The 12,994-nt window shown below is 29.4% G+C and overlaps 1 protein-coding gene across 1 annotated transcript; it reads left to right on the top strand.

The window, feature by feature from the left end:
- LOC107920777 (protein NUCLEOLAR COMPLEX ASSOCIATED 4) lies at positions 1–6,100 on the top strand. Its single transcript, XM_016850621.2, has 15 exons — positions 1–466; positions 714–806; positions 916–989; positions 1,328–1,389; positions 1,487–1,538; positions 1,888–1,988; positions 2,202–2,296; positions 2,467–2,568; positions 2,708–2,766; positions 2,847–3,021; positions 3,470–3,643; positions 3,775–3,886; positions 4,544–4,601; positions 4,681–4,786; positions 5,740–6,100. The coding sequence occupies exons 1-15, from the start codon at positions 104–106 to the stop codon at positions 5,917–5,919; spliced, it is 1,806 nt and encodes a 601-aa protein (XP_016706110.1). The 5' UTR covers positions 1–103; the 3' UTR covers positions 5,920–6,100.
- The last annotated feature ends 6,894 nt before the right edge of the window (positions 6,101–12,994 follow it).

The following is a 12,994-nucleotide window of genomic DNA, read 5'->3' as shown; positions in this document are numbered from 1 at the left end:
GAGATTGGGCCGACAGAAAAACCTAAAACCCTCTTAAACTCTTCCATGTAGTTACTCTTTCCTTCTTTCGTTCCCTGCAAACCAGAACTCAGTTTCATCAACAATGACATCGATTCTTGCAAAGAAGCCAAAAAAGATGAAGTTGAAAGAGTTGAAAACACTAGGCCAACAACTCCTCTCTTCACGAGCTCACATCAATAATCTTCCCTTGCTCCTCGGTTTCATATCGCCGTCGTCGCCGCCGCCACACGTTCTCGAATCACTCCTCTCGCTGCAGTCCTTCTTCACCACGGTGCTCGCCGACCTCCCTCCCTCTCAGTCTTCGAAGAAACGTCCGCGAATAGACGATTCAGCTAAACAGGATCCCGAGGTTATTTACAGGACCTGGCTGAGATCAAAGTTTGATGAATTCGTTACGTTGTTGATTGAAGTTTTGATTTCGCCCGATACGGAAGATGCTTTAAGAGTAAGTTCTCTTTTTTCTTTGATTCTTTTGCTGAAATTTGAGATTTGGTTCTAAATTTGACAGCAAATTAATAATACTGCCACCATTGTAAAAGTGACATGTGAACTTCTTAAAAGAAACACTCAAGCATGTATATATAAATATAAAACATTAGTTGAATATTTTCTGTGTTATCGAATAAGTCAGCTAAAATTTTTTTCTTTCTAATTTGAACTTGACCGTATCCTTTTGTTTGATTTTCTTTTAGGAAATCGTATTGGATTCATTCATGGAATTCGTGAAGCTCGGAAATGGAGGAAGCTTTTACTCCTCTATTTATCACAAATTGCTGCGCAGCATCGTAAGTTTTATTTAGCTGGAATCTTAGTTAAACTTATGCTTCTATGTTGTTTATACTTATTTCCTGTTACCTTTTATTATAGGTTTGTAATTGGTTCTAATATTTTCAGGTTAACTCTCCAACACCTGTTGATTTTTTATCAGAGTTGCTTGCATTGAAGTATTTTAAGTACATTGATGTCCGGTATGATTCAACTTTCCGTGGCCATTAAATGCCTAAATCTAACGTGTTGTTGCGAAGCTTCACTGTTTTAAGATAGTTAAATTGTGTCTATTCTAATTCCTTTCCCTTTTCGGTTTTGGATTCAATGCTACTATCAGGTTATAGTTATGGATGGAAGAGATGATAGTGCATTCTAGTTGTAAATTCAGTTGTTTCTCATACTTTATTTTCTTCTTGTTGGATTCCCGTCCACATCACAAATTTGTAGTGGCCTTGATTTTTATGTTAATTTCATATTGTCTGGGAGAAGTGTAACTTTTTGCTTCATGTTAAATGGTAAATTCGGTTCTCTTTCACAGGTACTTTACCTTCATTAGCTTGGAAAAACTTTCTAAAGCTTTGGACACAAAAGATACCGCCGGTACCTTTTAGTCTCAGTTTTTATTCCAAAATATCTCTTCAAAGATTCTTTTTTAGAACTTTGTCTGACTTATTTTCTGTTATTTTTCCCGGTGAAGGCGACGAAACAGCGGGTGGAGATGGTGACAGCAGGAGTCAATCAAGAGAAAGGTTAGATTTGGCCAGCATATTGTCAATATCTTTGTAAATACTCTTTTTACTATTTTGATGTGGATTGTTAAAACAAATCTACTTAAAAATCTATTTTACTGAACAATGAACTTTGGAATGGTAAATGAAATAGCAATTCCTGTTGCAGTTGATTACCTATTCTCCTCTTTCCTTGGTTGTAGTCTTTGTCAAGTTACTGTCTGCTGGTCACCTTTATGCTTTTACTAAATGACTTAAAAGAATTTACAATAACCTTACGTTCTCCCATGTCACTTTAAAATGCTGGATGGTTGTTGTAATCACAATAAGAGAATGGAAGGTTGCTGAATTGCTGCAATGTTTGTTGCAGCATGGAGCTTTCTATTTGCAAGATACATTATATCATATCTCACATCCCCCCTTTGGAAGGCAATGATGGAAAATCCGAGTATGAGATGTGGAGCGGATCAGGTGAGAGATTATGATTCATTCTTTCCCTCGGCCTGGATGACACTATTAGCTGCAACTTAATATTATTTTTCAGGGTTTGCTGTGCTTGATTTGCAGTGTTAGTGATCTTAGAAAGTTTTTGACAATTAAACACAAACTTTCCTTCTAAATTGTGTAGCAAATGTGCTTCTTTATTGGAGAAGCAAAATTTATCTATTTTTCTGTATTAAACAGGGCTTCCATCTAACGAAGAACATGATAAAAAAAAGCTCTCTAAGGCTCAAAAGGCAGAAGATAAAGGGTGGAAGGCTGAGAAACAAACCAATACTGTAGGTTATCAATTATTTATTCTGAGGCAGATGTTTCCATCATTTCCATTTAGATTTAGTTGCATATCTGTAGATAGTCTGCCTTATGTTGCTTATCTGCATCAACATTTTGAAATATTAAATTGTCCCTTTTCATGTGTTTTCTGTGGGGTGGGATGTGATGCATTCAGGTGTTGTCTCCAGCCTCAATTGCCAAGAAGATGAAACTGAAGTTTACTAAAGCATGGATTTCGTTCCTCAGACTACCGATCCCTGTAAATGTATACAAGGAGGTAAACACTAAAACCGTTTTACTGTTTTCAACTGATATTAAGTGCTTGCTTCTTGGACTTAGCTTTGGTGGTATGCTTGGCATTACTGTATGTATTTTCTTATACTTGTTCTTATTGAGTCCCACATGTGCTTTCTCAGGTTCTTGCCACTCTTCATCAGGCAGTCATCCCTCATTTGTCTAATCCTATAATTTTATGGTAATTAATCTAACCCTAGCAGTTTTAGCTCTTATTGGCATGTTCTCACAGTAATCTGATTTATTAACCGTATTGTGTAGTGATTTCTTAACAAAATCATACGATATTGGTGGCGTTGTTAGTGTCATGGCGCTTAGCAGCCTCTTCATCCTAATGACACAACACGGTTTAGAGTACCCAAATTTCTATGAAAAGCTTTATGCGCTTTTATCACCTTCTATCTTCATGGCAAAACATAGGGCGAAGTTTTTTCAGGTAATACGAAATTGCTAAACTACCTCATTGTTCTTCTCTTTTATAAGTTCACTTATCTGTCTTGCAGTTCAACTTTGGTAATAATGCAAACGCTGAAACTATATCTAACTTCCGAGAAACTGCAAGTGTATCTACTTGTGCTTTGACCTTGATACTAAAATTTGAACATAGATCCTGCAATCTTCTCGTTGATTGTTAAACTTTTTCGTACTCCAAAATTCCCATTTTTTTTATTTTATTTCAGTTGTGCTTAATAGACTACTTACTACTGGTGCTAAAAGAACAAGACACTTAACATGTTTCTTATTTTAAGCATCAAGGTCCCGAGCACGGTTGTCTGTCCCTTATTGTCTAGAATCTAGAACATTGTAGGATTTCGCTATCGACTAAAAAGTTATGCCGCAATTATTATCTTCTAGTTAAATATGTTTTCTTCCTTGTTTCGCAGCTTCTTGATTCTTGCCTGAAGTCGCCTCTTCTTCCTGCGTATTTGGCTGCTGCTTTTGCTAAGAAATTAAGTAGACTGTCGATTTGTGTGCCTCCTTCTGGAGAATTGGTTATCATTGCTTTGATTCATAACCTTTTACGTCGACATCCATCAATTAACTGTTTGGTGCACAAGGTATTACTGCATTCTTATTATTTAAAGAATTTTTAATTGAACTTCCTTGGGTAAGTGCAATGAAAATTATCAATTTGGCTTGTACAAGTCTTTCTCCGAGGGAAATGATTTTTTCCTTTTTGGCATTGTAGGAAGATGGTGATGAAAATGAAGAGGATAAAAATGATTCCGGATCTGAGAAAAGACCTGGTTTTGATCATTTTAATAGCGAGGAGAGCAATCCTATAAAATCTAATGCCATGAGTAAGTATCTTTTCAGCATGTTTTATTTTCATCAAATTAAACCTAGTTGCCTTTAACATATGTGGGTTGGACTCTTCATGCTTCTTGAATTATCGCGTGCTACACATGGATATAGAGATATGATTTCCAAGGATCCTCCAAATATATTGGAAAGCTTAGAAAAACCTAACCAGACCTTTGTTGGATACATACCTGTAGTGGACAGTAACACCCAAGTTTGAGGAACATAGCCCTCAACTGCCCTAGCATACTTCAATTGTTGAATTTATGCATCCTTTTACCTCGATAAAATGGAAAATATTTAGTACAAATGTTATAGCCTGACTGACGAAGAACTTACGTGCATTCTTTCTTGAATAATAAACATGTTTTGCTTCTTGATTTTGACTTTACTGATTAACTTCAGAGGTTGGGGTGTTTTCCACATTCCAATTTGGAATGGAATTGGGTTTCACCGATAACATGCTAAAAGTCCAAGCTTCCTACGAACCATTTGGAGCTTTTTGAATGATAAAAATCTTGAATATACACTATTCCACTGTACAACTAATCCTTTTTGTCTATAATTCGTGATTGTACAGCCAATAGGCCATCTATAAGTTTTGGGCGGTCAACATTCCTTGACGGGATTTTACATGTTGATGTTTCTTTGAACAGGAAGTTCTCTTTGGGAAATAGACACCCTTCGACACCATTACTGCCCACCTGTATCAAGGTAAAAACACAGTGCTTTTATCCTTTGAAACACTACATGCATATCAAACCTAATGTTTTCAGTTTCCTTGTTCTTCCAGGTTTGTTTTGTCATTGGAGAATGATTTGACAGTTCGATCCAAAACCACTGAAATGGACATCAAAGATTTTAGTTCTGGTTCATATGCAACAATATTTGGGGACGAGGTAAATATCATATCAATTAGATGAAAATGTTAGGTATGACATTTGAGAATAAAGCTTTCATGATTCCTTACCAATTCTATTTGTTATTTTAAATATATGACCCGAAAACTATAAGTTGTTCAATTTTGAAATGGGCTTTTATGTTAGGAAAGGCTACAAGCTTTCAAAAGGTTAAAATATGCCATCAATCCTTGTACTTTGATAAAATTTGAGTTTTAGTTCTTATAGTTAAAAGTTAAAAACTAAGTCCGCTTACTTTTTTTTTCTTTTTTAAATTCTAGTTCAATCATTAATATTGTTTGTATATTCTGTAAATATTTGCCAACTTAGCATGTTGATTAGGCAAATCCCCGTACAACTTTCCATACGAATGATGGAAAATACACAAGCTAAGTTGATAAATTTTGACAGGAAATATGAACAATATTAATAATTAGACTAGAATTTTTTAAATCCAAAAGGAGGATTTAATTTTTATCAGGGACTAAATTTCCATTTTTTGATTGGCAAAGTTTAGGGACTGGCAGCATATTTCAACCCTTTAAAAACAAATCTTTCGTGGCTCTAGTCTATATGTTCCATACTTCATAGCATGTTCATGAATATTTAAGTCAAAATATGCTGTCAGTCCTTGTATTTTGGCAAAGTTGGATATTTAGTCCTGAACTTAAAAAAAAGTTTAAATTAAATTCTCTTTACTTTTTTGATTTAAAATTTCTAGTCCTGTCAAATATGCTTTCTATGTTCATAATGATTTACTTCTGCATGCGTATATTGACGAGAAATACTAAGGATATCAAGATTAGCATCTTTAAAGTGAAGGTAGAAGATTTAAGAGAGATTGATGGAATATTTTGATAGTAAATTTTAAAAATAAAGTCGGGATAACGTAGGTTCTGATATGCACTTTCAATTAATTAATTATTTTAATATTTCTTTATACGCGCGCACAGATACGACGTCGGGTAAAGCAGGTTCCTTTGGCTTTTTATAAAGCAACGCCAACATCTTTGTTTCCCGAGTCTGACTTTTGTGGTTGGACCTTGAAATACGAAGGAAGCAATGAAATTAAGGAGCAGAAAACAGTTGAAGAAGATGATGCCTCTACAAAACGACAGCGGATCGAATGCTGATGTTCTTGACTTGTTTCTTAGGGAGGATCGTAATTCATATATAGTTTTGACCAACTTGGACACTTTTTTTTTTTGAGTTTTTAACCCATCTTTAAATGTATTTTTTGATTGAAATTTATATGTCTAATCTTATATCTGAATTTGTGTGATTTAATTGTGAAATTATCTAAAGTTTATTTAAGTCTCATATATTTTTATACTTCAGAAAATAGAATCATGACCCAACTCCAATTTTTCATGGGTTTTTTTTCTGTTTGTTAGATCGGTCTTTTTTAAAATTTCGTTATATGATACTTTTTTTTTTTTTTGCATTGGATATAGAAATTTTAAATTCTACCAACTTATTATCTTATATCTAGATTGCCTTTATTTTACTATTTGTATATACGAGGAAATCTTGATTTTTTTTTATATTTAGATCTGATGTCAAATGATTTTACAAATGTCCTCTTTTTAAATCTATGTTTTTCTTAAAATATTTCGAAATTTGTTTAAAAAGAATTTAAGTGTTTTAAATATTTTTGTACAATTTTTAAATTTTCAAAATATAATTTAATGGCTTTTTAAAAAAAATGTTTCATCGTTATTATTTTTAAAACATGATTAGAGGTGCTAATGGGTTAGGTGAAGTCGGGTCTGTGCATGATATTAATACATTTTATATTTGTTTAAGTTTAGTTCGACTCGAAATATGAATTTAAAATTTTCCCTAATTATGTTTATATTTGTAAATGGCTAACACAAGTCCATTGTAGACTCACACATTTTTTTTTAAAATTTTAAAAATATATATTTATATTATTTTTAATTTAATATTTAATAATTAATAATTTTATATATTTTTACTTATTAAGATTTTATATACAGTCACCTTAACCATTTTTAATGTTTACATCATGATAGTTTATAATATTAGTATAGATTTAATTTTTATGTGTTATAAATTACATAATTTATAAAAATAACATAAAACATTAATAACTTAAAAATATATCGGACCGAGCTCGGGCATTGAATGTTTAAACCTAAACTCAACTCATATTTTAAACGGATCTAATTTTTTGTTCAAGTATATTTTTCAAGGCTTGGGCCATTTAACAAAATGAGCCTTAATTTTTACTTAAGTCTATTTTTTAAGTCTCTTATTTGTATCTAAATCCTCTCATTTTTTGAACGAATATATGAACATGAGTTGGTCCAATCAAAAGACAGAAGGGGTTAAAGCTTTTCCATAAAAATGTAATTTAATAAAAATCTGAAGATTAAAAATTAAAGTGATAAAAAGGGGATTTCAAGAGTAAATGAGACGGAATGTAAAAGATATTTATGAAATTAAAATATATAATTTTAAAAAATATCGTCAGATAAGTGGGCCGAGTCTATCTAGATTCGTACCTAACCTAACACAATTTAGTAAAAAGTAGACCTATCCCACTAGATTTAAGAAGAAAAATATTTATATTAGATATAGATTTAATTTTCATAAATAATTAACTTAATCCACCAATCTTTAATTATAATGGATTAAATTTTTTTAATATTTAATATTTGATCAATTTATATTTCTATGGGTTTTATTTGTTTAGAGTAAAAAAAAAATCAGCCTTATGAAAATTTAACACAATATTTAAAATCCAACGAGTCCAAAGTTATTATGAATGTTTATTTCTATACAATATAAAAGAAATTAATAAAATAAAATGTTATATTTTAAGATTTATTTAAAATTTAAAGTTTAATTTAAATTATACACAACATATTTAAAAAAAAAACAACAAATATAGAGTTAAGTCAGTGAAATAAGTTTATCTAAATAGATTAGACTTTTGTTCACCACTATCTCCTATCATACTCACCCATTATTAACACGTGCTCTAATAATTTTTTACTAAATATGAAAAAGAAAAACCAAAAGGCAAAAGTAGCACAAACAAGAAAGTGGGGGGGACTCCTCATTTTCACCCAAACCTTATTTCTTCTTTTCTCCTAAGAGACAATCAATCATAAAAATCCATATATATATATATATATATATATAATACTTCATTATCAATAAAATAAATAAATAATAAATTTATTTAAATATAAACTATAAATTTAAATTTCGAAATATGAAACTCAAAGCTGACTATAGACTCTACCCTTAAATTTTGAATTAAAATCTTAAACCTTAAAAATGGAATAATTATAATTATTTTTTAACAATATTTGAATATTTATTTATAAGTCTTTCATTATTTCTTTTATTTAATGATGATATGTCATGTTATTATTTACTGATGATGTATGAAACTTATACACCAATGGTAAGGGTGATATTGATCTGGTTCGACCATCATAATTCAATTCAACTCGGCTTGGTTCTCGATTTTTCTATATTAATTTATTTGTTTTGGACTTTTAAACTTATTTTGACAAAATGAGCTCTGTTTTATAACTTAGGAATATTATTTGAAAAAAAGCAAGACATTTTTCATAAATATTTATAAAAAAAACAATAATTTTTAAGAAATTTTCAATTATTTTTATATCATAAAAATATTAATTATATATTAAATGAAAATAGAATTCGGTTTAATTTTTACATTTCATAAACCAGTCAGTTTTCGATTTTTGTTGCTCACATAATATATTAAAAATGATTCCATAAAAAAGAAACCCAATTTCTTACGGATACATGAAATTGAAGAGTGATTTTTATTAGACTTTGGAATTATACCCTTATAAATGGAAGGCTGCTATCACCTCAACTACAATCAAACCTCAGTAAGCGGTTTCATTCAAGGACCGTGATGAAAAATTTAAAACCAAAAACGCATTCTTATTATTATAACTTGGAAAGGAAATTTCCCATTATTTTATTGGCCACTATCATTGTTTATCTGTATCCATTTGAGTTTTTCTTTTTTGGTCCACAAAAGTCAATAACACTTATTTTATAGTGAATAATTTAATATAATATATTATTTTTATAGAAAATCTTATTCTTTAATATTAAATTGATATAAAAATATCGATTGAGTTTTAATTCAATTGGCATGAACATTATTGTCAATGTAGGAGGACATGGGTTCAAGTATGTTGAAGCGCTCTTTCTATTTATGGGTCGAAGAGGAACTATAGATAGTCTAGGTATTGTGTAAAAAAAACAATCGTCATTCAAGTATTTTCTAACTAAACTACTGTTATGCCTTTTCAAATCCATTTTATACGTGATGTTAATATTATTTTATATATTTGGTTATAAGATATTGGGTTTTTTCTTTTTTATAAAAAAAACCTCAAAAAAAAATATTTAAATGACCTATTTTTTAATAAAATACGAAAATAATTCAAAATTTACATTAAAAGTTAGTGGAGCCAAATTGTTTGGCGTCATCAACATGCCATGTTAGCAATCTGCATTAAAAAATTAATTTTTTGGTCGAACCATATAGAATGACCACACTTATATAAATATTAAGAAAATACTATATTTTTGAAAATATAGGAGGTTTAAGCAATTTTATCTTTTTTTAGTGGAGCTATTTTAGCGCCACTAGATTTCAATACAGTAGCCTATCTACCTTTTTGCCCATTGAAACAGGTAAATTTTTTTTTCCTTCATGTTACTTTTTTTATTCTTTGTCCTTTTTCCTTTCATTTTGTTTTTCTTTTTAAGTTTTTTATTTAATTTCTTTTTAAGTTTTTTTATTTGTCCTTTATTTATTTTATTTATTTTTTATTATTGGTTTTATAAAATTTGAAATGTACATTTTAAATTTTTTATAATATTATTTTTTAAAATTTTAAATATATTTTTTAATAATATAAAAAATTTAAAATATATTATTTTTAATGATATGACCTTTCAAATTTATTATTTGTTTTATAATATTTTAAATGTATATTTTAAAAATTTTATATTTAAAATAATTAAAAATATATTTCAAATTTATTATTGTTTTATAATATTTTTATAATATTAAAAAATTATATTTAAAATAATTAAAAATATATTTAAAATTTTAAAAAATAATATTATAAAACATTTAAATTATACAATTCAAATATTATAAAACCAATAATAAACAAATAAATAAAGGAAAATTAAAAAAGTAAAAAGTAAATAAATAAAAAAATTAAAAAAAAACAAACATGACAAAGAATAAAAAAAGTAACGTGAATGAAGAAAAATAAAAAATTTACCTGTTTCAATAGGCAAATAGGCAAATAGGTTATTATCTTGGAATCTAGTGGCACTAATTTATTTGGCTCCACCAGAAAAAAAGGTAAAATTGCTTAAAGCTCCCATACTTTTTAAAATTATAATATTTTTTAATATTTATACAAGTGACACTATTCTACATGGCTCTACCAAAAAAATAATTTTTTAATACAAATTACTGACGTAACATACTGGTGACGCCAAACACTTTGGCTCAATCAATTTTTACCGTAAACTTTAATTTATTTTCGAATTTTATATAAAAAAATTATTTAAGTAATTAATTATTTTTATTTATTTTTATAAAAAAGCCAAGATATTGGGAGAGAGCCAACACTTTTTGCAGATAAGGGTCTGCAAAGCAGTAAAAATAACAGTAACAACACCTGGGGAAACACCCATGTGGTTCTTTTTCTCTATCTACAAGTACTGTTTTTTTTAAATTATTAATCTTGTATTTTATAAAAATGTGGTTCTTTTTTCTCTATCTACAAATTCCTTAAAAGGTATATTAATGTATTATCATAATTTGATAGTTTATATATATATATTAAAAGTTATAATGTATTCTTATAAATATTAATAATTTTTTAATAATTTTATTATAAATTCTTATTATATCTGTTTTTTATACAATATTTAGAATTACTTATAGTTTCTCTCTAACCGATAAATAGAAAGATAATATGTTTTAGTACACTCGAATCCACATCCTCATGCATTGACACCAATATTCATACTAATCGCATTGAGACTCAATCGAGTTAATAAATTTTGAATATAAATATTGTGATTTTTGTAAGGCAATTAATTAACTTTTAGTTGGATGAAAGAGAACTAGCTGGTTTAATCATTAAATGGAAACCATAATTTAGCTTTATTTGAAAAGCAAGAGACTATTGCAATATAAATTTTTATATTTTATTTACATAAAAAATAAAATTAATTCAAATGTGAAGAAAATGTGAAATGGAAATTACTCTTATAATTTGAAATAAAATGTGAGAATATGACACAAATTCTTTAATTGACTGTTTTGACATTTAAATATGGTAATCATATTTTGAAATTTTAAAATATATTAGAAACATGTTTTTAGTTTCGGTTTGGTTTTTAAAAATATTTTTTAAAAATTAAAAAATATGTTTGGATAAGTAAAAGTAAAAGTTTGATTTCAATAATAAAAATATGCTTAGTAATTATTTTTCAATAATAGGAACATAAAAAAATTAAAATTAAAAAAAATTATATTTATGTGAATTCAAATTAGGTACAACATTTTAGTATTTATATGAGTTTAAATTAAAATCAATTCATTTAAAATAAAAAAAACTTTTATTTCTTTTCATTTTCATTTCTACAAAATATATTTAGTAGAAATAAGAAAATTTGATTATTTTTCTAACTATTTTCAAAATTTTAACGGCAAAATAAGGTTAATAGGCTTTTTTTTTAGTTAATTAGGTCTTTAGGCCAATTTTAAAATTAATTAAGGAAATAGGCTGATTTAAATGGAAAGGGCGTCCAGCTGGACGAGCTTTCTGTCAAGAAAGCACACCTAGCTGGTCGTGTTTTCTGAAAAGCTTGTCTAGCTGGATGCGCTTTTCAGCAATGGTAAAAAAATAATGGCTTTTTTAACGTTGTTGCGCTAGTGGTAAAAAAAATTTAAATAACAGTTAAATTTTTTTACCCATAAATACCCCTCAAATTTCATTTTTTTTCATTCACATCCTTCTCTCAAACCCTCTCAAGTCTCTCAACTCTCTCGTTTTAAATTTATCGATATTTTCATTTAAAAATATTTTTTTTAATTATCTCATTTTTATTTGTTGAAATCGATTTCTCACGAATGGTCGTCTCTTTAATCCGCTTCGACAACAAGCATATTTCCACTGCCCAAGCAGCAATGGTAAGATAGAAATTTAAATTTCATTAATTTCAATAATGTTAAATTTAATTTTTTTAATTTGAAATTATTTTTATTGTGTAAATAGGCGGATGATCGTTTTCTAGAGGGCTTCATTCATAATATGGGAAAACTGATGATATTTAAAATTCGTGGCCACTTACAAGCAACTAGATTCCTACATGCGTCTCGCATGTCTGGGGGCTACAAACTTGATTTGGCACTAATTAGCGCATTGGTGGAAAGATGGAGACCCAAAACACATACTTTCCACCTTTCATGCGGCAAGTGTACAATCACACTCGAAAATGTAGCTCTATAATTCAGTCTTCCAGTAGATGGACCAATCATCATAGGATCAACGATCGTTCCGGGCAAAGTGGACCTCTATGAATCAATATTGGCGAAGGTCCCGAACAAGTTCGAAGGTGGTCGAATATCGATGAACTAGTTGAAAGATAATTTCAACAAGCTCCCTCAAGACCCTGAAGACCAAACGAATGAAGTCATAGAACAATACGCCTGAGCATACATCATGAGGTTAATCGGAGGCATTTTAATGTCTGAAAAATATCGAAATTTGGTGCACGTAAGGTGGCAACTACATCTAGTGGACTTCAATGAGTGCGAGAAACTAAGTTGGGGATCTGTCGTATTGTTTACGTTATATCGAGAGATGTCGAGCTACGATACCGAGTGCGACGTCGATCGGTGGTTATCTGCTCCTGCTGTAGTCTTGGGCTTGGTGGCGACTACTGTTTCTACGTCACAAGGTGACCGACCAATATATGTTCCCATTTGTGACAAGGTAAACATCATTTATTAACAAATACGTAGTCTGTACAACAAATTTTTTTATTATACGTTTCGATTAACATATCATGACTTGTACAAGTGGAACCATGAGTCGAGCTACGTGGGACTGCTCGAGGAGTTAGAAAATGTTAGGTTGTTGTTAGATC

The sequence above is a fragment of the Gossypium hirsutum genome, chromosome D13 (assembly GCF_007990345.1).
Source record: "Gossypium hirsutum isolate 1008001.06 chromosome D13, Gossypium_hirsutum_v2.1, whole genome shotgun sequence".
Lineage (NCBI taxonomy): Eukaryota > Viridiplantae > Streptophyta > Magnoliopsida > Malvales > Malvaceae > Gossypium > Gossypium hirsutum.
This window is presented reverse-complemented; position numbering and strand designations above follow the sequence as displayed.